We start from the raw sequence: 21,002 nt of genomic DNA, 5'->3' as shown, positions 1-21,002 counted from the left end.
AGCGAGTGCCGTCCTGTCCCTGGTGGCACTCCTGTGCACGCAGGCACCCAGTTTGTCCATTTACCTATCAGTACGGTTTGGGTTTCCTGATTTTGGCTACTGTGAATGATGCTGCTATGAACATTCTTGTACAAATCCTTTAAAATTAAAAAGAAATATTTTTTTGTGGTGAAATACACATTTATCATGTTGGCCCTTTTGTAAGTGTCTGGTTCAGTGACATGAGACATTCAAACGCACAAATCCTCATGTGTACGTGTCTCTGGGAGTGGGGTTGCTGGCCATGTGTGTGTCTGCTTCCCGTACAGGGAGTGGTCAGACTGGGTCCTGAAGTGACCTTTCATTTTGAGTCCCTACCGGCAACACATAGAGTTCTGTGGCTCTACATCTTGGCCAGCCTCGGCTGTTGTCAGCCTCTTTCCCTTTTAATCAGCTTTATTGAGGTGTAATTTAAGTAACCCAGAACCTGTATCTGTGTAAGGCCTGCAGTTCAGTGGCTGTGCTGACAGGTGCACTCACCTGAGAAGCCATCACCTCCCTCCACTCTTTGCAGACTACACCCCCTGCCCCAGACCTGGCCACCGCTGACCTTTACATCACAGACTGGTTTGCATTTCTGGTGTTTTTCTGTGAGCGGAACCACACGGTGTATAGTTGTGTGTGGCTTCTTTCTCTCCCCGTGTCGTGTGGGCTTCGGCCACGTCGCTGTGTGTAGTTGTGGTTCATGCCTCCTTTGTGTGCAGCGTTCCACGCATGAAGACGGCAGTGTATTCATCTACTCTGCACATGGGCTTTGGGAGACTTTCCGTGTTTGGGTCACTCTGAGTAGTGCTGCTGTGAAAATTCTCACACGTGTTTTTGGTGAGTGAGTGTCTGTGTTTCTGTATGGGAAGCAGTGAGGGGTGGAGTTGCTGGGCTGCAGGTGCAGCCTTAGTAGATACCACCCAGTGGTCCAGAGCAGTTAAGCAGTTTCTATCCCATCAGGAGGGTATGAGAGTTGTGTTCGCTCTATATCCTGCTTCCGTCCTCGCCATGCTGAGGGCCATACAGCATTCCATCCTGTGGATCACCTCCTGTTAAATCCTCCCAGTGGGTGGATTTTTAGCCTGTATTGAGTCTGTTTATAATAGAAAACGATGCTGAGGTGAATACCGTCGGTTACTGGTACCCTGGGACGTTCCCTCTCTGTTGCTGCTGTACCTTGTCATCTTACTGTTCTGTAGGTGTAGTGATCAGTCACAGTGTAGGACCAAGGTCCCTGTTCCTTTGCTGGCTGTGAACAGAGGGCTGTCCCAGCTTCTCAGGGTCACCTGCACTCTTCACCATGTCCCCCTCCTCCACCTCCAAAGCCAGGTCAGCCGTCCTTCCGTCTCATCTGTCAGACTCACCGGCAAAGGGTCCCCACTCTGAGGGCTCCAGATGACATTGGGCCCACCCGGGTAACCAAGGGTCCTCTCCCTTCTTGAGGCCCATAACCCATCACATCTGCAAAGCCCCTCTGCCCTGTGGGAAGCATGTCCCCAGGTTCCAGGGACTAGGACTCTCCCACCACAGCCTGATGAAAGGTTCTTTTTGTTATTTTGTATTGGTAGGGTTTTACAGGCTGGTCGGAGGAGTGCACGTTTGCATTTCTGCGAGATGCTGCCAGGATTAGTTAACTGCTGTGGACTGAACATGTGTCCCCCCAAATTCACACACTTACACCTGACTTTCAGGTGGTGGTCTTAGGAGGTGGGGCCTTCAGGAGGTGATCAGGTCAGGAGGGCGCGTTGTTGTCCTTGTAAAAGAGACCCTGGAGAGTTCCCTCACCCCCTCTGCCCCTGAGGACACAGCGGGAAGCCGCCCCACCAGGCACAGAATCTGCAGCCACTGTGGTCTTGGACTCCCAGTCTCCAGACAGTGGGAGATAAATGTCTGCTGTTTGGAAGTCCCAGTCTGTGGAATTCAACCCAACCAAGAAATACCACAAACTGAGTGGCCTAAAACAGCACCTACTTATTAGCGCCCAGTTCCTGTGGGTCAGGAATCTGGGCATGGCTTGGCCGTGCCTCACAGGACCTCTGTCTCTCACAGGCTGTGCCCAGGTGTGGGCTGGGGCAGAATCCCTTCTGAGCTTATGTGGTTGTTGGCAGCAGCCGGCCACCCTCCTTCCTGGCCATGGGCCTCTCCCCGGCACGGCTTGCTTCACGGAGCAGCAGGACAGTCCTGTGCAACGTGATCATGGAGGGGACGTCGTCACTCGGCCCTATTCCAAGGGTCAGAAGCCAGTCTCAGATCCCACTACCCTCGTGAGGGGCATGTTTGGGGTGGGAGTGCCGGGAGGCGGGACCTGTGCCCACCTGCTAGTGCCCACACACTGTTCTGAGACCCTCCTCTGTCTCCACGCACGCCGTGGTGCGAGGTGTGTGGCCTTGACAGAGGCCTGTGCTGTGGCCTCCCCCTTGGGAGGATGCATAAAGGATGGTCAGGCATGTCCAGGAGGACCGCTTAGCCTAGGGCTGCCTGCACGGCAGTGTGTGGGTCCCAGACACTCCTGTGTGTCTGCCTGTGTCACTGGAAGTTTTTTCTGGTTCCAAGAGGACCTAGACATTTTTTTGTTTTTGTCTGTCTCTGGGAACTTGGCGAGACCTTATTTTCCCTCCCTAAGGAGTAACACTAAGAACAGCAGCTGCCTGTCTTGAGTTTGGGAGCAGCGCCCTGACGCTGTGCGTTGGCTTCGTGTTGGAAATGCATGGGGAGCCTGACTGGGTCCAGGAGGCGAGGTCTGGGAGCTCTACTGGAAGACCAACTCCTCCAGCCTGGGGACTGAGCTGCATCTGCAGCGCCCCCGTGAAACTGCGGGCTCCCCTGCTGCCTGCAAGGGCGTGTGCTTGGGGCCACACTGCCCGGGAGCTGCGTGCCAGTTTCAGGTGCTGGATTTAATACTGCAGAGGAAGGCATTGATTAACATTTTCTCTTTCATTCCTAACTCAGTCTTTTATCACTCAGTTTTTGTTCTTTGTTATGAATTTTTAACAAGTTGTCCTGTGGCTTTTCATGTTGTTGGAAAGTAGCTGGATGGTTAGGCACTTAGTGTTGACTGAATAGACATAAAGACAGAAGAGAGGTTGGGGGATGTGCTGTGTGGTGGGATGTCCCTCCTTGCCATTCCCTGCAGGTGGGTCTGAGTTGAGCCTGGACAGGTATGTGGGAAATGCCTCCACCCAGGGTCAGTCAGGCTGTGCCTAGTGGTCTTCATTCTCACTGGCTTCTGCTCCCTAGGAGTGATGGACAACTAGGCTTTGAAACATCTGCAGTCTTGGTTTGTACGCACAAGCTGAAGCTGCAAACTAACTTGGTTTGTTCCCTTTGCCCTGATTACCTTGTAATTTCCTAGGGGTGGAGTGAAGATGAATTTTCTAGGGGTCTTTTGTTCTGAGTTGGTGCCAACAGATGTGGGAAGTGTGACTCCTGAGGGAGGACCGGCCGTGCGGGAGAAAAGGAGCCCAAGGAACGTGGCTTCTGCACCAGGTCAGGTTGTCCTTGACAGGCTGGAGCCGTGGCTGTGGATGCCCCACTCAGGTGGAAACGCCCCATGCCCGAATATGGGAGGCTGCAAAGACAGGGGTGTGTCCTGCTGGTCAGTGCCACCCAGCGCTCAGCCTTCCTCCTGTGTGTCCCTGTCTCGGGGGGCCTGTGGGGGTGCCCGGTAGACTCCCCAAATCACTAGGATGTGAGCAGCTGTCAAGATGAGACTTGAGGAATTCCCTGGTGGCGCAGTGGTTAAGAATCCGCCTGCCAATGTAGAGTTCGAGCCCTGGTCCGGGAAGATCCCACATGCTGCGGAGCAACTAAGCCCATGTGCCGCAACTACTGAGCCTGCGCTCTAGAGCCCATGAGTCACAACTGCTGAGCCCACGTGCCACAACTCCTGAAGCCCACACGCCTAGAGCCCGTGCTCCGCAGCAAGAGAAACCACCGCAATGAAAAACCTGCACACCACAATGAAGAGTAGCCCCCGTTCTCCGCAACTAGAGAAAGCCTGCGCACAGCAACGAAGACCCAACACAGCCAAACAAACTAAATAAATAAATAAAAGAAAGAAAATATTTGTTAAAAATCTTTAAAAAAAAAAAGATGAAACTTGAGTGACCTTTTTGGTAGCCTTCTTCCTTCTGCCTCCCCCATCTCTTGAGTCTGTGCTCTGAAGCACCTGTTGCACAGGCGGCAGCATCAGCAGCCAGGCAGTTACAGTGCTCCTGCCTCTCCAGCCTGTCACGTTTTCCCAGAGCTGGTGAGCTGCTTGGTGCTTAGCTCCTCCCTGCTGGGTGCAAGGCCAGCGATGCAGAAATGGGGTAGGAGGCCGGCAGGAACAGTGCTCTGCAGCATCCCCTTTACTGTCCTGAAAAGGAGTGAAGTTAGTAGATCATCTGTTCTACCCACACTAGGAACTAAAACACACACATACGTATACATACTTCGGTAATGTAAAGGAGGAAGAAAGGGGTGCAGTGGGATGTCGTAAGATCGTTTGTGGTTAAGCAAGTCAGTGCTTGGGGACAGTTGTACTAGATGCTGAGAAAGTGACGAGGAAAATGTACCTGATATAGGTATTACTGTGGGTGATGTGATTTTTTTTTCCAAAATGGTGAACAATTCTTGTTAAAATTCTGAACAAACAAGACAGAGTCTCCTGTGATTCACAAGGTGGAAGCATCCCTGCAAAACGTGGTGTGAGGGTGGGGCCCACACGTTGTGCGGGGCGAGTCAGGGTCTCGGCACAGAGTGAGAGCCACCGGTGCTGCGCCGTGAATACCCAGCCGGTAGGGACGCGTCGGTGGGAATCTGAATGCTTAGGCTGCAGATCCTGGCCGGGTGCTGCCCGAGACAGCTGGATGCCTGGTGGACAGTAGAAGTTTAAAAAGCCTCTTGTGTCAAGTGAATTGCACTCCTTTCAGAAACCCCATGAAACAGTAGGAAGACCTTCTTAACAACTCGTGAACACCTCAGGTGACAGGGGCTGACAGTCTGGGAGGGGCAGAGAGCTGAAGCCTGGGCTGTGAGGGGCCAGCAGGGACCCCCGAGCCAGGGGCCAAGTGGCTGGGCAGCCCCCAGTGGGGACACAGGAGGTCTACTCTGGCCCCTGGTGGCCTCCCGAGCCCTGTGTCCATCAAGGGAGTGTCTACAGTCCTAGAGCCTGAGGCCTGGTCACCTGGGAACCCCTCCTCGTGTGTGAGCTGCCCCCGCCCCCTTGCGCACCGGGCAGCTGCCCCAGCTCCTGAGAGCTGGTTTGTGTTCTCAGCAGTCATGCCTGTGCTGTACAAGGTGTTAGATGCTTTCCGTGAAACCTCTGTTCCTCACCTTCTCAAGCACGGGTGGGGTGAGGTGAGGGAGAGGTGATGGAAGTTCTGCAACAGCAGATATTGAGACCTAAGAGCTGTCGGAGCTGGTTCAGCCGTGGAGTCTGGCTGGCACCATCCTTGCCTACAGGAGGTGCTGCCTCTTCGGGCAGGCCTCTCTTTGGACTTGCTTTGTCAGTATTTTCTATGAATTTGTAAAGCACACTGTACATTTTTATCCAGATTTGGGAGGTGGGCAGGTGAAAGGCAGAGCAAGCGTGAAAAATATACATGAGTTTTTTCGTTTTGTTTTTTTTTATTTTTTGGCTGCACCGCACAGCATGTGGGATCTCATCAGTTCCCCCACCAGGGATCAAACCCCCGCCCCCTGAAGTGGAAGTACAGAGTCCTAACCACTGGACCATCAGGGAAGCCCCCTACTTGAGATTTTTTTTTTTTTTTTTTTTTTTGCGGTACGCGGGCCTCTCACTGCTGTGGCCTCTCCCGCTGCAGAGCACAGGCTCCGGACGCGCAGGCTCAGCGGCCATGGCTCATGGGCCTAGCTGCTCCGGGGCATGTGGGATCTTCCCAGACCGGGGCACGAACCCGTGTCCCCTGCATCAGCAGGCGGACTCTCAACCACTGCGCCACCAGGGAAGCCCCCTACTTGAGATTTTTTTACCTCTGAGGGAGCGTGTCAGCCTGAGGGCTGTCCGTGTTTTCTGCACGGCCAGCTCCCCGGCCATTCTCAGCTGGACACTGCCGTCTGCTGTGGGGACCTGCCGTCCACTGCCCTCAGTCCCCTCACAAGGCTGCTCAGCCTTTCTGGGGGTGCCAGTGCCGTGCTGTAGGGAGGGCTCCTGGGCGGGAGTCTCACTGGTTTAGTGGCCCATTCCCTGGGAACCCTGTTCTCCGGGAGCCCTCTGACCCAGCTGGTGGACTGTGGGAGGTGCGGGGGGGCGTGCTGGGAGGAGTGCAGAGCTGATCCCTCATGGTGCCTGCCCCTGGCTCTGAGTGCCTGTCCCCACAGGTCTCTCTTGGGCATTTGGCAGAGCTTTGAGCAGAGCCCCTGGAGGGTGAGGACTGGTCATCCTTTCTGAAGTTGAAGTCGTGAGTAAGGGGTCGGTTGGGCGCAGGCGGTGGGTGGGCAAGGCGCCCAGCTGTGCAAGCCTCACGGTGTGCAGAGGCTGGCCTCCTCCCCAGAGGCGGGCAAGGGCAGCAGCCCCGCTCCCTGTGCCCTGCTTCCTCCTGGGCCCTTCCTGGGCGCCCGCTCCTTCCTTCAGCTCCAGGCTGGGCCTTTGGGCCATGGTGCCACCTCGATCGGGGTCCTTTCATGGGGGCTGCCCTTGGCAGAGGGTATCCAGTCCCCATGGCCAGAACCTGCTGGGCTGGTCCACCACATGGAGGTGACATTGTGTAGAGGATGGGCATCCCCATCCACAGCCTTCCTGGAGGTTGCTGTTTCCAACACTGTCCTCATGGGGCCCAGCTCTCACAGCAGCTGTAGAGCCAGGACTGAAAGGAGGGTGTCCTGGGCCAAATCTGAGCTTCCTGTTTGACAGAGAATTCCAAGAGTTTCCACCCAAAGAAGTGGGTTATCAGCAGACAATTGGGGGGAGGGGTGGATGCAGAGGAAGGACGGTGGAGACGGGCCTGAGTTCTATTCCTCCCTGAAGAGTGTTTCTTTAGCTTGAGAATATGTGCAGGAGAATCTTCTTTCACGTTAAAAAAAAAAAATGTGGCAAAATATACACAACATAAAATTTACCATTTTAAATATTTTTGGGTGTATAGTTCAGTGGCACCCCCATCAGCTCCAGAAATTTCTCATCTTCCCAACTGAAACTGTCCCCACTAAGCACTAACTCCCCACCCCCTCCTCCAGCCCCTGGCGACCTCTATCTACTTTCTGTCTCTGAATCTGATGCTCTAGGGCCCTCATAGAAGGGATCATACAGGATTTGCCCTTTTGTGTAGGGCTTATTTTACCGAGCATAATGTCTTTAAGGTTCATCCATGTTGTAGCATGTGTCAGACTTTCCCTCCTTTTTATTTTTTTTATTATTTTTTAAAATTATTTTTATTTTTGGCTGCATTGGGTCTTCGTTGCTGTGCACGGGCTTTCTCTAGTTGTATCAAGTGGGGTCCACTCTTTGTTGTGGCGCATGGGCTTCTCATTGCGGCGTGCGGGCTTCTCATTGCAGTGGCTTCTCGTTGCAGAGCACAGGCTCTAGGAGCGTGGGCTTCAGTAGTTGCAGCACGCGGGCTCGGTAGTTGCAGCATGCGGGCCCTAGAGTGCACGGGCTTCAGTAGGTGCAGCGTGTGGGTTCTAGGGTGCGTGGGCTTCAGTAGTTGTGGTGCGCAGGCTCTAGAGCGTGGGCTCAGTAGTTGTGGTGCACAGGCTCAGTAGTTGTGGCGCACAGGCTTAGTTCCTCTGCGGCATGTGGGATCTTCCCGGACCAGGGATCAAACCCATATTCCCCCTGCATTAGCAAGCAGATGCTTAACCACTGTGCCACCAGGGAAGTCCCTTTCCTTCCTTTTTTTTTTTTTTTTTTGCGGTACACGGGCCTCTCACTGTTGTGCCTCTCCCATTGCGGAGCACAGGCTCCGGACTCGCAGGCTCAGCAGCCATGGCTCATGGGCCTAGACGCTCCGCGGCATGTGGGATCTTCCCAGACCCGGATACAAACCCGTGTCCCCTGCATCGGCAGGCGGACTCTCAACCAATGCGCCACCAGGGAAGCCCCCTTTCCTTCCTTTTTAAGGTGGAATAATATTTTGTTGTACAGATGGACTTCATCCATCTTTGGACGCTTGGGTTGCGCCCACCTTTTGACTATTGTGAATAACACTGCAGTGAACGTGGATGTGCAAATATATACATGTTCGATTTCCTGCTTTCACTTCTTTGCGGTATAAACCTGAAGTGGAATTTCTGGATTACGTGGTAATTCTGTGTTTAATTCTCTGAGGAAATGCTATACTGTCTTCCATGGTGTCTGCACCATTTTCCATTCCCACCAGCAGTGCACAAAGGTTCCGATTTCTCCACATCCTCACCAATGCTGCTTACTTTCTGGGTTTTTGATAATAACCATCTAGTGGGTGTGACGTGGTATCTCATGTGGTTTTTTCTTTATTTTAATTAATTAATTTTTTGGCTGCATCAGGTCTTCATCGTTGGTTCTTCATTGCTGCACACAGGCTCTCTCCAGTTGGGGCAAGCGGGGGCTACTCTTCGTTGTGGTGCATGGGCTTCTCATTGCGGTGGCTTCTCTTGTTTCGGAGCTTGGGCTCTAGGTGCGTGGGCTTCGGTACTTGCAACACACGGGCTCAGTTGTTGTGGCTTACGGGCTTAGTTGCTCTGCAGCATGTGGGATCTTCCAGGGCTCGAACCCGTGTCCCCTGCATTGGCAGGCGGATTCTTAACCACTGCGCCACCAGGGAAGTCCTTCTCAAGTGGTTTTGATTTGCATTTCCCTACTGATTAGTGATGTTGAGCATCCTTTCATGTGCTTATTAGCTATTTGCATATCTTCTTTGGAGAAAGTCTTTTGCCCATTTTCTAATTGGATTTTTGTTGTTGTTGAGTGGTAGGATTTCTTCATATTTTCTGAATATCAGTTCCTCATCAGATACGTGATTTGCAAATATTCTCTCCCATTTCGTGGATTGTGTTTTCATTCCGTTGAGTGTCTTTTGATGGGTGGGAGCCAGGTTTTGACACATGGTTAGAAGTTAGCCAGATGGAAGGACGTTGAGGGTAGAGGCTTCACGTGCAGCTCTCTGAGGTTGGCTTTGCACATGCACACACAATGTGTGAGAGCAGTGTCTGCATTAAAAATGCCCATTTCCAAGCCTTCTTAGAGCAAGTGTTATAAACAGCCAAGAAGCTGATGACATCTTTAAGGCTTAAGGGAGGAGGAGGAAAGACAGCTTTTAGGAAGTTTCCCGATGGCCTATAAACCAGTTGAAGATCTTACATCTAAAGTAATGCATCCAGCACTGGCCCTGCTCCTACCCACCTTTCTTGGACTGACTTTTTTCGCTTAAAAGTATGAAAAAATGGGCTTCCCTGGTGGCGCAGTGGTTGAGAGTCCGCCTGGCGATGCAGGGGACACGGGTTCGCGCCCCGGTCCGGGAAGGTCCCACATGCTGCGGAGTGGCTGGGCCCGTGAGCCATGGCCGCTGAGCCTGCGTGTCCGGAACAACGGGAGAGGCCACAACAGTGAGAGGCCCGCATACTGAAAAAACAAAACAAAACAAAACAAAACAAAAAAAAGTATGAAAAAATAATAAACAAGGATCTACTGTGTAACATAGGAAACTATATTCGATATCTTATATAAATCTATAATGGAAAAGAATCTGAAAAAGGATAGAGAGATATATATAGCTGAATCACTTTGCGGTACACCTGAAACATAATTCAACTATACTTCAATTTTAAAAAGTATAGGGCTTCCCTGGTGGCGCAGTGGTTGAGAGTCTGCCTGTCGATGCAGGGGACATGGGTTCGTGCCCCGGTCTGGGAAGATCCCACATGCCGCGGAGCGGCTGGGCCCATGAGCCATGGCTGCTGAGCCTGCGCGTCCGGAGCCTGTGCTCCGCAATGGGAAAGACTACAACAGTGAGAGGCCCGCGTACCGCAAAAAAAAAAAAAGTATAAAGAATAAAAACTAAAGACATGGCAAGCAGAGGTTCTCCAGATACCTCTCCAGAGAAATGGCATTTTAGACGTTACTGTACCACTAAATCATGCTCCAAGCACGCTCCCGTTGTCAGTACCTGGGAGCTGCGATGAACCCAAGAACTCAGAAAACCCATTAGCTTTGAGAAGCACACGACGTGGGCCGATGCTGAGACCAGCTGCCCTCCCTTTGGCCGGTGCCATTGGTACCCGGCTTGCGTCTCTGGGGTGACAGGAGGGTGGCCAGCTGGGGTCACTGGGCTCCCTAGGCTGGAGCCACACTTCTGCTTGGCTTCAGGGACTGGGCGCTGGCCAGGTGGGTCCTTCAGCCACCCTCTGCTTCCTTGCAGGGATCGACTACAAGACTACCACCATCCTGCTGGACGGCCGGCGGGTCAAGCTGGAACTCTGGTGAGTCGGGCTGTGCGGCCAAGGTGCCTGGCTGCCACACTTCAGTTGTTGTGCGGGCCGGGAAGCCAAGTGAAGTGACTCAGGAATCCTTAAGGAGACTGGAAGGCGCCCTGTTTACGTGTCAGTAGACTAGCTATTGATACCGCCCCTGTATAAACATGGGCTGGAACGTGATGCAGAAACCAGAAGGCCCAGGGCTGCTTGTTCGGGCAGAGCCCAGCTCCCTTTGCCCACAAAGACTCACTTCCACAGGAGCCACAGCCCCTCTCACCTTGCCCTTTACTGGGCTCCACATTAAGGGCATTTCCAGAACCTCAAAGTTGAGCTGTAAATTCCTCCAGGTTTGGGGTTCTCCCGCCCCACAGGGCAGTCTCCTGGGGTGCCCAGGCCCATGGAGGTTGGCCAGCATGTGCAGCAGAGTAGGAGGGGGTCATGCTGTGCATGCTGGGGTCCCACGGGCCGCATCCCCAACCGCCTTTGTTTCAGGGACACATCGGGCCAGGGCAGGTTCTGCACCATCTTCAGGTCCTACTCCAGGGGCGCACAGGTAAGACCAGCGGTGCTGCCGGGGCTGTTCTCCAGAGGGGCCGCTCTCCTCACACGTGCGGTGCTGTCAGACACCACGTGCAGGGTTCTTTCCAAGGAATTTTTTCGTTTGAACATCAGCCTTCCAACCAGGAGCCCAAACAAGGATGCCCCCGAGTGGAGGGGCCTCAGCCTTCAGAGGGTGCCAGGGCCCCACGAGCTCCTGTGGCCCTTGCTGCCCAGAGCTGCTGCAGGAGGTGTGTGGGAACCCTGTACTGTGGAGAGGTCCCCCATCACCTGGTTCACCAGGGGTGACTTCTCCCTGTGCTGAGTGAGGAGGCTGCTGGAGCTCCCAGGCCAGCCGGTCTGGATCACTCATCAGACCACGGGACTGGGAGCTGGAGCCGCCGTGGGAGGGGCTGCCACAGGTCCTAAAGGGCAGGGCATTAGCAGGGAGCGGAGATGGGGGCTGTCCCAGGCGGGGCCTGCCCTGGAAGAGCACCTAAGCTGTGGCCTGCGCAGGGGCGAGGGGGCTCACTGGGGGGCCTGGGGACTTGCTCGTCCCTCTCTGTGTCTCCTGGGCTCCCTACGACGGGCTTGCATGCTGACCGGGTCTGTTTGTGATTCAAGGCTGGAAGGAGGGGAAGAAGCAGTTGTGTGAATAGACCAGCTACCCACTCGCTGCTTCAGCGTGAGGGGACTGGATTCAAGACCAGCCCTGTCTGTGCAGGGCAGGGCCATGACCCCTTGGGCTTCTGGAATTGCTGAGGAGAGCCCTCAGTCAGCCCTGTCCAACCATTCTCCCCAAACAGGGTGCTCCGCCAGGGGGCCCATGGGCCCGTGTCAGGGCCTCTGGCTGTGTAGAGCCTGTCACCCCTTCAATCTGGCCTGGGTAGTGGGGAGCCCCGGGCGTCCTTTCTGCCTGGTGAGCAGGAATCGATGGTGTCTTCAGGTGACCAGGCTCCCCCTCCTGAGCCGGAGACGCTCAGGGGTGGTGAGAGCGCCTCTCTCCCTGCTGAGGTGTGAATGTGGGTGGAGGACCCTCAGGCTGGGCTCAGAGGCTCCAGACTGCAGTGGTGCTGCCTGTCCGCTGGCTCCACCCCCCAGTGTGTGCCTGGTGTGAGGGGCCGCAGAGGTGGTGCTTAACCTGGCAGTTCCACCTGGAGCAGCTGGTGCTGGGTGGTCAGGGACAGCAGCCCTCAGGTGTGGACGGCACTGGATGTGAGGTTAAGGAAGGACAAGGCCCTCACAGCCGGGCCCTCAGTGGATGCACGGGGAGCGCTTGAGCACCAAGGAGAATGTTCCGTGGGCTACCTTCTGTAGAGGAGGGACCCTGACAATGATTCATACATACAAGGAAGTGAGAAAGCCATGTTCCGAGGGGAGGTGTTCATTATTTCTGGACCATGGGATTACTGATGAGTTCTGTTGTCTTCCCTTTGCTTTTGAATGTTTCCCAGTTTTTTATGGCACACACATTGTTACTTTTTCGATAAAAAAAGAAAATGAGGAGATAAGGGGAGTAGTTACCTTGGGTTATGATAATTGGGCGATTGGGAAATATCAAGGAAGGTCCTGGGAGACTGAACCTGAACGGGCTCAGATGTCCGCTTGCTCGGATGTGAACATGGAGCAGGACAGAAGGGCACACCTGAGAACCTGGGCATTCGCCAGAGCACGCGCTTTGGGGAAGGGAACACCTTTACCACGTCCACATCCTCTCCAGAGCAATCAGCAGTCAGTGTGCATGTGTCGTTGCTTGCGCTTAATTCTGTGCTAATTCCAGAGGTTCTTGTTGCTTCTGGGCTGGAGGAGCCAGTTGCAGATTCTGAGTGCGCATCTCGGGCCTGGATGGTGGGTGGATAGGTGGTTTTTGGCTGCAAAGCTGACCGTGGGTGCTCCTACCTAAACAGTAGTGCTTCGCCTTTCCTGTTTCCATCCTGCTTGGTTGGTGTTTTCCAGATTTGGCACCAGCATGGCTTTGTGCAGCCCGATGGTGCAGGCTGGCATAACTGTCTTCCCAAGTCTTGTTTTTCTTGTCTTGTCACCCTCCTACCCTCGGTTAAGAACAAAGAGGCCTTGCAGATCTCTCAGGGCCCAGGCCACAGAGCCACTGACCAACCCCTGGCCCTCTCTGTCTTGTGGCCCTTGTTTTCTGTTGCCGAGGTCTGAGGTGGCCACTCGTGGCTCAGGGGGAGAGCGGTCCCCTGCGCCAGTTCCCCCGGGGCTGTGCGTGTGGAGGGAGCCAGCGGTGGGCGACGTCCTGTTTAGTTGGGGTTTGGGATCAGCTGGATTAGGACGAGGGGGAGCTCAGTGAGGCACTGGTCTCCTGGAGGGAGGGTTTCAGGTTTCACATGGAGAGCGGTCTGGGTGCCCAGTGAGTGCTGACTAGGACACCACCCTGCCAGTCGGCCCCGCCTGGGTGGGGCGCGTGTGGATCAACAGCTTTGACGGCTACTCCCCTTGTCAGTGCGCTGGCTTCTGGGCAGAGCCCATGCATATGAGTGTGGGCAGGTGTGTTCAGCCACAGTCTCTGGTTCCTTGGCAGCTTCACCACACAAATGCATTACTCACTCCAAAACTAACTTAATTAAAAACCGCACCTCTGTGCTTTAGTTGGGGTGGTGATTGCGCAGGTATATATATTTGTCCAAAGTCATCAAACTGTTCATACCTAAAACCTGTGCGTTTTTTTTGGTGTATAAGGTCAATAAATCACCTTGGCAACAATAAGGGTGTGCACTCCTAGGCCCAAGCTCCACATCCAGAGATTCTCTCTTACAGCTCGAGTTATATGTATGTACTCAGAGGTTCATCGCTGATGTTTGTAATAAAATTAGGTGCATTACCTGAAACCCAACAGCAGTGCTAGCTGATGAGCCTGGCATGAGGTGCTGGCCGCTGTGGGGGAAGGGCCCTGCGGGTGCCAGGCGGTTTGCACCATGACCCAGTCCGGGTCAGGGAACGCCTGGGAGATGCTTGAAAGACAGGTGATTCCTGGGCGGGTTAAGGGACCAGAGCTTCTATTTATACCCTAGAGTACTTACTAACTTTTAAAAAGCTAAGCAAAAAAAAAGGAAAAGAAATATAGTGAGAATCTCTTTGCCCCTCCTCTGGCTCTTTGAGATACACAGCTGATTCTGGAGTCCTTTGAGGGGGTAGTCCTGGTAACCAGGAGCCTCATTTTGGTTTCTCAACTATCCCACCTGTGGTCGACCCTAGGTGTTTTTCCCTGCCAAGCCCATGATCACTTTGGTCCCCGTCTGCAGTGTGACCAGCTCTGTGTCCTTCCTCCTGTGACCTCTCTGTCATCACCCTGCCCTGTCAGACTTAGGTGGTGGTTGTTGGTGGTGGGCAGAGGCTGGTGCCAGCCAGGGGGAGCAGCCAAGGGCAGGCTCCTCCACAGCCTCAGGGTGCAGTTGAAGCCTGAACCCAAGAAATGGGCTTCTCCTCATTTGCTTGAGCTTTCAGGCCCGCCCCTCTTCTTTCCCCACCTGCCAGTACTGGCCCGAGCTTTCGCTAGGCTTGGTGGGTCTGTGTGATTGGCCGGGGCCCGTGAGAGCCTGCCAGCAAGATGCGGCGGCCCTGGGGAGGGCAACCAAGTGGGCTGTGACCACAGCCTTCCCCCAATGCCCCAGAGTCCAGCAGTGGCAGCCTCGCACCGATCTGATCAGTGGAGACCTGTGGAGGGGCGGCAGCAGTGACCTGGACAAACCATCTTTCTCTAGACTTTTATATATAGAACATCCTGGAGTCCACCATGATTGGGCAGTTGAATCTGAGTGGGAAGCTAATCATCAAAGCTCAACTTGGGGAGGATATTCAGCGAATTCCCATTCATAATGAAGATAATATTTATGATGAATTAGTGCTAATGATGCGGTGACTCTTCAGAGGAAAACTTCTGAGTAATGATGAAATTACAATAAAATATAAACATGAAGATGGAGATCTTATAAGTTTTTGATAGTTCTGACCTTTCCTTTGCAATTCAGTGTAGTAGGATACTGAAACCGACATTATTTGTTAACTGCCAACCAACACCCCTTGAATCAAGTCAGGTGAAATACCTTCATCGAGAACTGATGGAGCTTCTAAATAAAGTGAATCACTTATTGGATAGCTTGGAACCACCTGGAGAACCAGGACCATCCACCAACATTCCTGAAAGTGATACTGTGAATGGTAGGGAAGAAAAGCCTGCTGCTAGAAAAGGACATTAAAAAAAGAAGCCTGCTGGGCTTCCCTGGTGGCGCAGTGGTTGAGAGTCCGCCTGCCGATGCAGGGGACACGGGTTCGGGCCCCGGTCCGGGAAGATCCCACATGTTGCGGAGCGGCTGGGCCCGTGAGCCATGGCCGCTGAGCCTGCGCGTCCAGAGCCTGTGCTCCGCAACGGGAGAGGCTGCAACAGTGAGAGGCCCGCGTACCGCAAAAAAAAAAAAAAAAAAGGCCTGCTGCTTCTGATTCTTCTGGAAAACAGTCTACTCAGGTTATGGCAGCAAGTATGTCAGCTTTTGATCCTTTCAAAAACCAAGGTGAGGGACTTCCTTGGTGGTCAAGTGGTTAACACATTATTGCCCGGAGATGTATCAATATGTTTTTAGAGAGTGATACGATTAACATCAGCATGCAAAGTTGTTAGAGCTTAAAATTGATCATGGGTTCATTATACAACTTACGATTGTCGTTATCATTCACATTTTGCTCCGTTAGGTTTTTGTTCCAACCTTGTGTATATTATAAATGTAAAATTTTCAAAAATGACGCATCGCGAAATTTTGAGTGAAGTAGAATATTTCGGTGAATTTTATGCAGATGCTTTCTCTGATTGTCCAAGCGACATATACCCTAGTATCTCAGAAGATGATAGTTCTTCAGAATATAGTTCTGATTCAGACGATGTGAATAGTAGACCAACAAAAAGACAAAAAACTTTAGTGATTGATTCTGATACGGAAAGTGAACATGAAACTCCTTTGCTTCTGCAGAAAAGTGGATCAAAGACAACATTTCTTGAAAATTAGAGGACTTTACAGGTGTGTCAGGTGTAACTATTGAATGTGATAACCCACAAAGTGTTAGTGAAATAGAAGAATTAACATTTTGGCCGGCCAAACTAAAAATCGCCAGCCACAGGCGTTAAGTTTCTGCAAAAATCCTCCGGTCCATAATGAGTTAAGACTCCATGCTCCCAATGCAGGGGGCCCAGGTTCTATCCCTGGTCGGGAGCTAAGAGGCTGCATGCCACGACAAAGATCCTGCATGCCGCAGCTAAGACCCGGCGTGGTCAGATAAATAAATTCAATAAATAAATATCTAAGAAGAGAAAAAAAACCAAGGTGAAATCAATAAAAATGTCCTGTCAGCGTTCGGCTTAACAGATGATCAGGTTTCAGGGCCACCCAGTGCTCCTGCAGAAAGAAGACTGCTCAGGAACTCGCAACAGCATTGCTGCCTCCTCTGCAGCTTACCCACCAGGAATTCAGCCACAGCAGCCACCATGTACAGGAGCTCAGACTCAAGCAGGTCAGAGTGAAGGTCAGATGTGCCAGCAGTACCTGCAGCAGGCCGGCCATGGCACTCAGCAGCCACAGGCACCTCCCAGCCACTACAGCAGAATGGTATTCAGTATTCAGGCTGTATCGGCCAAATGCACCTCAACAGCCTCAGCAGTTCCAGGGACATGGCCAGCAACCAACTTCTCAGGCACCGGCTCCTGCCTTTTCTGGTCAGTCTCAGCAACTTGCCTGCTTACCCGGCTCAGCAGTACCAGGCGAGCAGTTACCCACCCTCCATAGACTTTCAACCCACTAGTTACACTGTGGCCCCTGCCTTACAACCCAGTATGGCTCCAAGCCAACCCGGGTCCTGTCAACCAAGACCAGGTTTCACTCTACCTCCTGGAAGTACCAAGTGGGTCTAATCCTTATGCACATAGCCGTCCTCCCTTCAGTTAGGGCTATACCCAACCTGGACCAGGTTATCGATAAAGAGCCTCCGTTACACTCCCAAAAGACTCTAATACTACTATTTTAATTCGTACTGAAGTACAGAAATTTAAAAAGCAGAGCATAGGGCTTCCCTGGTGGCGCAGTGGTTGAGAGTCCGCCTGCCGATGCAGGGGACGTGGGTTCGTGCCTCGGTCCGGGAGGATCCTACGTTCCGCCGAGCGGCTGGGCCCGTGAGCCACGGCCACTGGGCCTGCACGTCCGGGGCCTGTGCTCCGCAGCAGGAGAGGCCACAGCAGTGAGAGGCCCCTGTACCAAAAAAAAAGTAGAGCCTTTTTTTATGATATCATTGTTGCTGTTAATTGAAAGTATAATTTGCTGGGGAAATAAAAGACCAAAATGAAAGGTTTTTTTCCTCCCCTGCTTAAAAGTAGCAGCTTCCTAGTCATTTTGGAACACTACTCTTACATGTGCGCAAAGTGATTGACTTTTCTAGCTTACCTTGTCCAGAGGATATTAAAATGCTAGGTTGGGGACTTCCCTGGTGGCGCAGTGGTTGAGAATCCGCCTGCCAATGCAGGGGACACGGGTTTGAACCCTGGTCCGGGAAGATCCCACATGCCGCGGAGCAACTAAGCCCGTGCACCAGGGCTACTGAGCCTGCGCTCTAGAGCCCAGGAGCCACAACTACTGACGCCCGCACACCTAGAGCCCTTGCTCTGCAACAAGAGAAGCCACCACAATGGGAAGCCTGCGCACCGCAACAAAGAGTAGCCCCCGCTCACCACAACTGGAGAAAGCCCACATGCAGCAACGAAGAGCCAACGCAGCAAAAAATAATAAATTTATTAAAAAATAAATGCTAGGTTGAAGTTCAGCCATCTTACTTGGCTTTTTACTATTAACACAATGTACTAAAGTAGATCCTTATTTTCTTTTTCCCCTCACTGCACGGTATGTGGGGTCTTAGTTCCCTGACCAGAGATTGAACCCATGCCGCCTGCAGTGGAAGCGCAGAGTCTTAACCACTGGACCGCCAGGGAAGTCCCCTAAAGTAGATCCCTTTGAGAACACAACTAGATATTATGTATAAAATGTAACATTGATAGGTTAATAAAGATGGTAGAATCCAAAAAATAAAAAAATTAATAATGTTACATAGGAAGCATAAGCAAGAAAGTAAGTCCCCATCCAGCCCTTCCATGTGTGGTCACGTCCGTGGAAACCTTTTCTGTATGGTGTGTGGAGTGCTTATACTTGTATTTTTTTTAATTAATTTATTCATTTATTTAATTTTTGGCTGCGTTGAGTCTTCGCTGCTGCACGCGGGCTTTCTCTAGTTGCAGTGAGTGGGGGCTACTCTTTGTTGCGGGTGCAGGCTTCTCATTGTGGTGGCTTCTCTTGTTGCAGAGCACAGGCTCTGGGCCCGCGGGCTTCAGTAGTTGTGGCGCATAGGCTTAGTTTCTCCGCTGCATGTGGGATCTTCCCGGACCAGGGCTCAAACCCGTGTCCCCTGCAATGGCAGGCGGATTCTTAACCACTGTGCCACCAGGGAAGCCCCTATACTTGTATTTTTTAAAAAACTGCCCTGTCTGTAACATTTGGGATCCGTGTTTGTCACCTTGCAGTCTGTTATGCATGTGATCAGCACAGGTGCTCTCAAGTGAGTCCTTACTTTCATCACCTGCCTGCCTGCCAGGGGAGTCTGCACCTCGCTGGACTGCTCAGCAGCCCTGGGGGCCACATGTTTAGTTTGTTTCCTGCTCTTTGTCTTACGAGCGATGCCGTGATGAGCATCTGGCAAAGCTGGTCTTTAGATATGTCCTCAATTATTTCTTAGAAGGGGGTTTCCAAGTTGGAAGGCGGGTGGCTCTACCCCCATCCCAACACCAAGGGAGAGGGCTTTGGTCCCTGTGCCCCCGGGAACAGGATGAATTCCTTGTCAGTGTACTCTGTCGACCACCACAGCAACCGATTCCCCTCCAGGCCTGGCATTCCTCCCTAGCAGGCAGCTCCGCCCTATTCTGTGCAAGACTTTCCATCCAGGGAGCAGGAGCCACCAGGATGGGTTAAAGTAATCTCAACCTTTGTCTTAACAGGACCTCATCTTCTGGAATTTGAAGGACATTTTTAAGGGGAAAGGCTTTAAAATTCCTCATTTTGAGATGGAGGGTGCCCTGTTCCTTCCATCTCAGCTGCACTTTTCTCCTCCCCTGTGTGTGATAGAGACGTGGACTGAATGAAGAAGACTTCCTGGGATGGGGAGGGGTGTGAGTCCTGCTTGGGGTTGGGTTCTGGAGGAGACTGCTTCAGGGTGGGATGTCAGGCCAGAGTGGGCTTGGGGGCCACACTCACTTGCTGGAGTTGCCTTCCTGAGGCTTGTGACAGGTCCCTGCTGAGATGTACCAGGCACAGACGACAAGGAGAGCTGGACAGATGGAGTAATTGGTCTCTAAGGAACGTGACAGGAAAGTCCCTGCAGCACACCCTCTGTGCGGCTTGTGGGGGCAGCTGCCAGAGTGACTGGAGTCCTCAGCAAGTGTGGGTTGGAAAACTCAGAAACACCTCTGCTTGGTGCCCCCCGGGAAGAATGCACTGCTGGGTAGTGTGGCGATACAGCCCCTCACCATACGTGGTCCTTTGTGCACCTGTCTTAGGTCGAGTGACTTTTAAATGATCACAGGGTAATACAACGTGCTTGGAGGAAAGACACTGAAAAAATGCCAGTTCTGCCCCAGCTGAGTCCTCAGGGGGAGGGAGGAGGCAGTATTGAGTCCACGAGATCCCTGACAGTCAGGCAGCCCACACACACAGGCAGCGTCCAGGGCCACAGGGCCAGGCCATGGTGAGGAGACAGGGACAGGGCTAGCTGAACCCTGTGCACAGAGCCGCCCTGAAACGCAAAGAGGAAAGCTCAAAGCACATTTCCCACGATGCCACCTGTTGAGTAAACTGTATGGTCCACCTGACAGCTGTCTGGCTGGTGCCCCAGTGTCCCTGGCCCTGCCTGTGCTGGGAGGGAGTGGTGTAGGGCCAAGCCTGAACCAGACCCCTTCCATCTGGGCGGCCCCTGGGCCTCGTAATGCCCGCGTTTCCCTTGCAGGGGATCCTTCTGGTGTATGACATCACCAACCGCTGGTCCTTCGACGGCATTGACCGGTGGATCAAGGAGATCGATGAGGTAGGTGTGCTCCTGTGGACACCCCCTTCCAGGGTCACCCCCTCCCCAGCATGTGCGCTCACATCCCCCATGAGGAGACTCTGTTACCCCCATTTTCAGCCCCTCCTGTGCCCCAGCTCTGCACCTTCTCATGCACTGACTGCTATGGCACTCTCCCAGTGGGGTCCTGTGCCCCAAGGAGCCCCACCTCATCAGAGAAGCGACAGAGGGCCCCCCCGGGGGGGCAGCACAGAGAGGGGGCGTCCCACGTTCTTGCCTCTGCTGAGTCCTGTGCGCTACCTAGCATGCACCCGGGGTCCCCCGGATCCTGGTTGGGAACCGGCTGCACCTGGCCTTCAAGCGGCAAGTCCCGACAGAGCAGGCGCGTGCCTACGCGGAGAAGAACTGCATGACCTTCTTCGAGGTCAGCCCACTGTGCAATTTCAACGTCATCGAGTCCTTCACTGAGCTGTCCCGCATCGTGCTTATGCGGCACGGCATGGAGAAGATCTGGAGGCCCAACCGAGGTGAGGAGTGTGCCCAGCGGGGCCGGCTGTGGGGCTGGGGGTGTGGCTCAGGAGGGGCGGGGCCGTGACTGACCTGTCCCACCCCCAGCAGGCGGACAGGTTCCAGGCTCCGCCTCCCAGGCCCTTGGACGCAGCAGTCCCACCAGAACAGAGCTGCCAAGGCGGCCCGGGAAGCTCAGTAGTCGCCCAGGCTGAGGGGCTGGAGGTCTAGCCGCCGAGCCCTGCAGGGTCTCCCAGGGCACCTCTCAGTGTGCCGTGGCTCCGGGGATGAAACGGGAGCAGGGCGTCCAGTGGCTGCTCTCTGCATGCCTTGGGCAGGAGCAGGGTCCGGGGGTTTTCTGGTTCAGGAGCCCTGGGAGCTTTGCAGACCTCCCCAATCCCCAGCCCCTTCTAGGCGTCAGTTGTGCTTACCTGCTTTTT

The 21,002-nt window shown here is 53.4% G+C and overlaps 1 protein-coding gene and 1 pseudogene across 3 annotated transcripts in view; both read left to right on the top strand.

Annotated features, from left to right (window-relative positions):
- RAB40C (RAB40C, member RAS oncogene family) overlaps positions 1–21,002 on the top strand; it is a 30,708-nt gene that overhangs the window by 7,697 nt on the left and 2,009 nt on the right. For all 3 annotated transcript variants that reach the window (XM_027118000.1, XM_027118002.1, XM_027118001.1), the window contains 4 exons: positions 10,362–10,422; positions 10,909–10,969; positions 19,999–20,076; positions 20,360–20,582. In XM_027118000.1, coding sequence (XP_026973801.1) covers positions 10,362–10,422; positions 10,909–10,969; positions 19,999–20,076; positions 20,360–20,582 — 423 coding nt within the window. The remainder of the gene's footprint in view (positions 1–10,361; positions 10,423–10,908; positions 10,970–19,998; positions 20,077–20,359; positions 20,583–21,002) is intronic.
- Positions 10,976–17,090, top strand: LOC113626407 (protein TFG-like; annotated as a pseudogene).

Source organism: Aethalodelphis obliquidens, unplaced genomic scaffold, assembly GCF_003676395.1.
Source record: "Aethalodelphis obliquidens isolate GAN/ISIS:26980383/991018 unplaced genomic scaffold, ASM367639v1 scaffold18, whole genome shotgun sequence".
NCBI lineage: Eukaryota > Metazoa > Chordata > Mammalia > Artiodactyla > Delphinidae > Aethalodelphis > Aethalodelphis obliquidens.
This window is presented reverse-complemented; position numbering and strand designations above follow the sequence as displayed.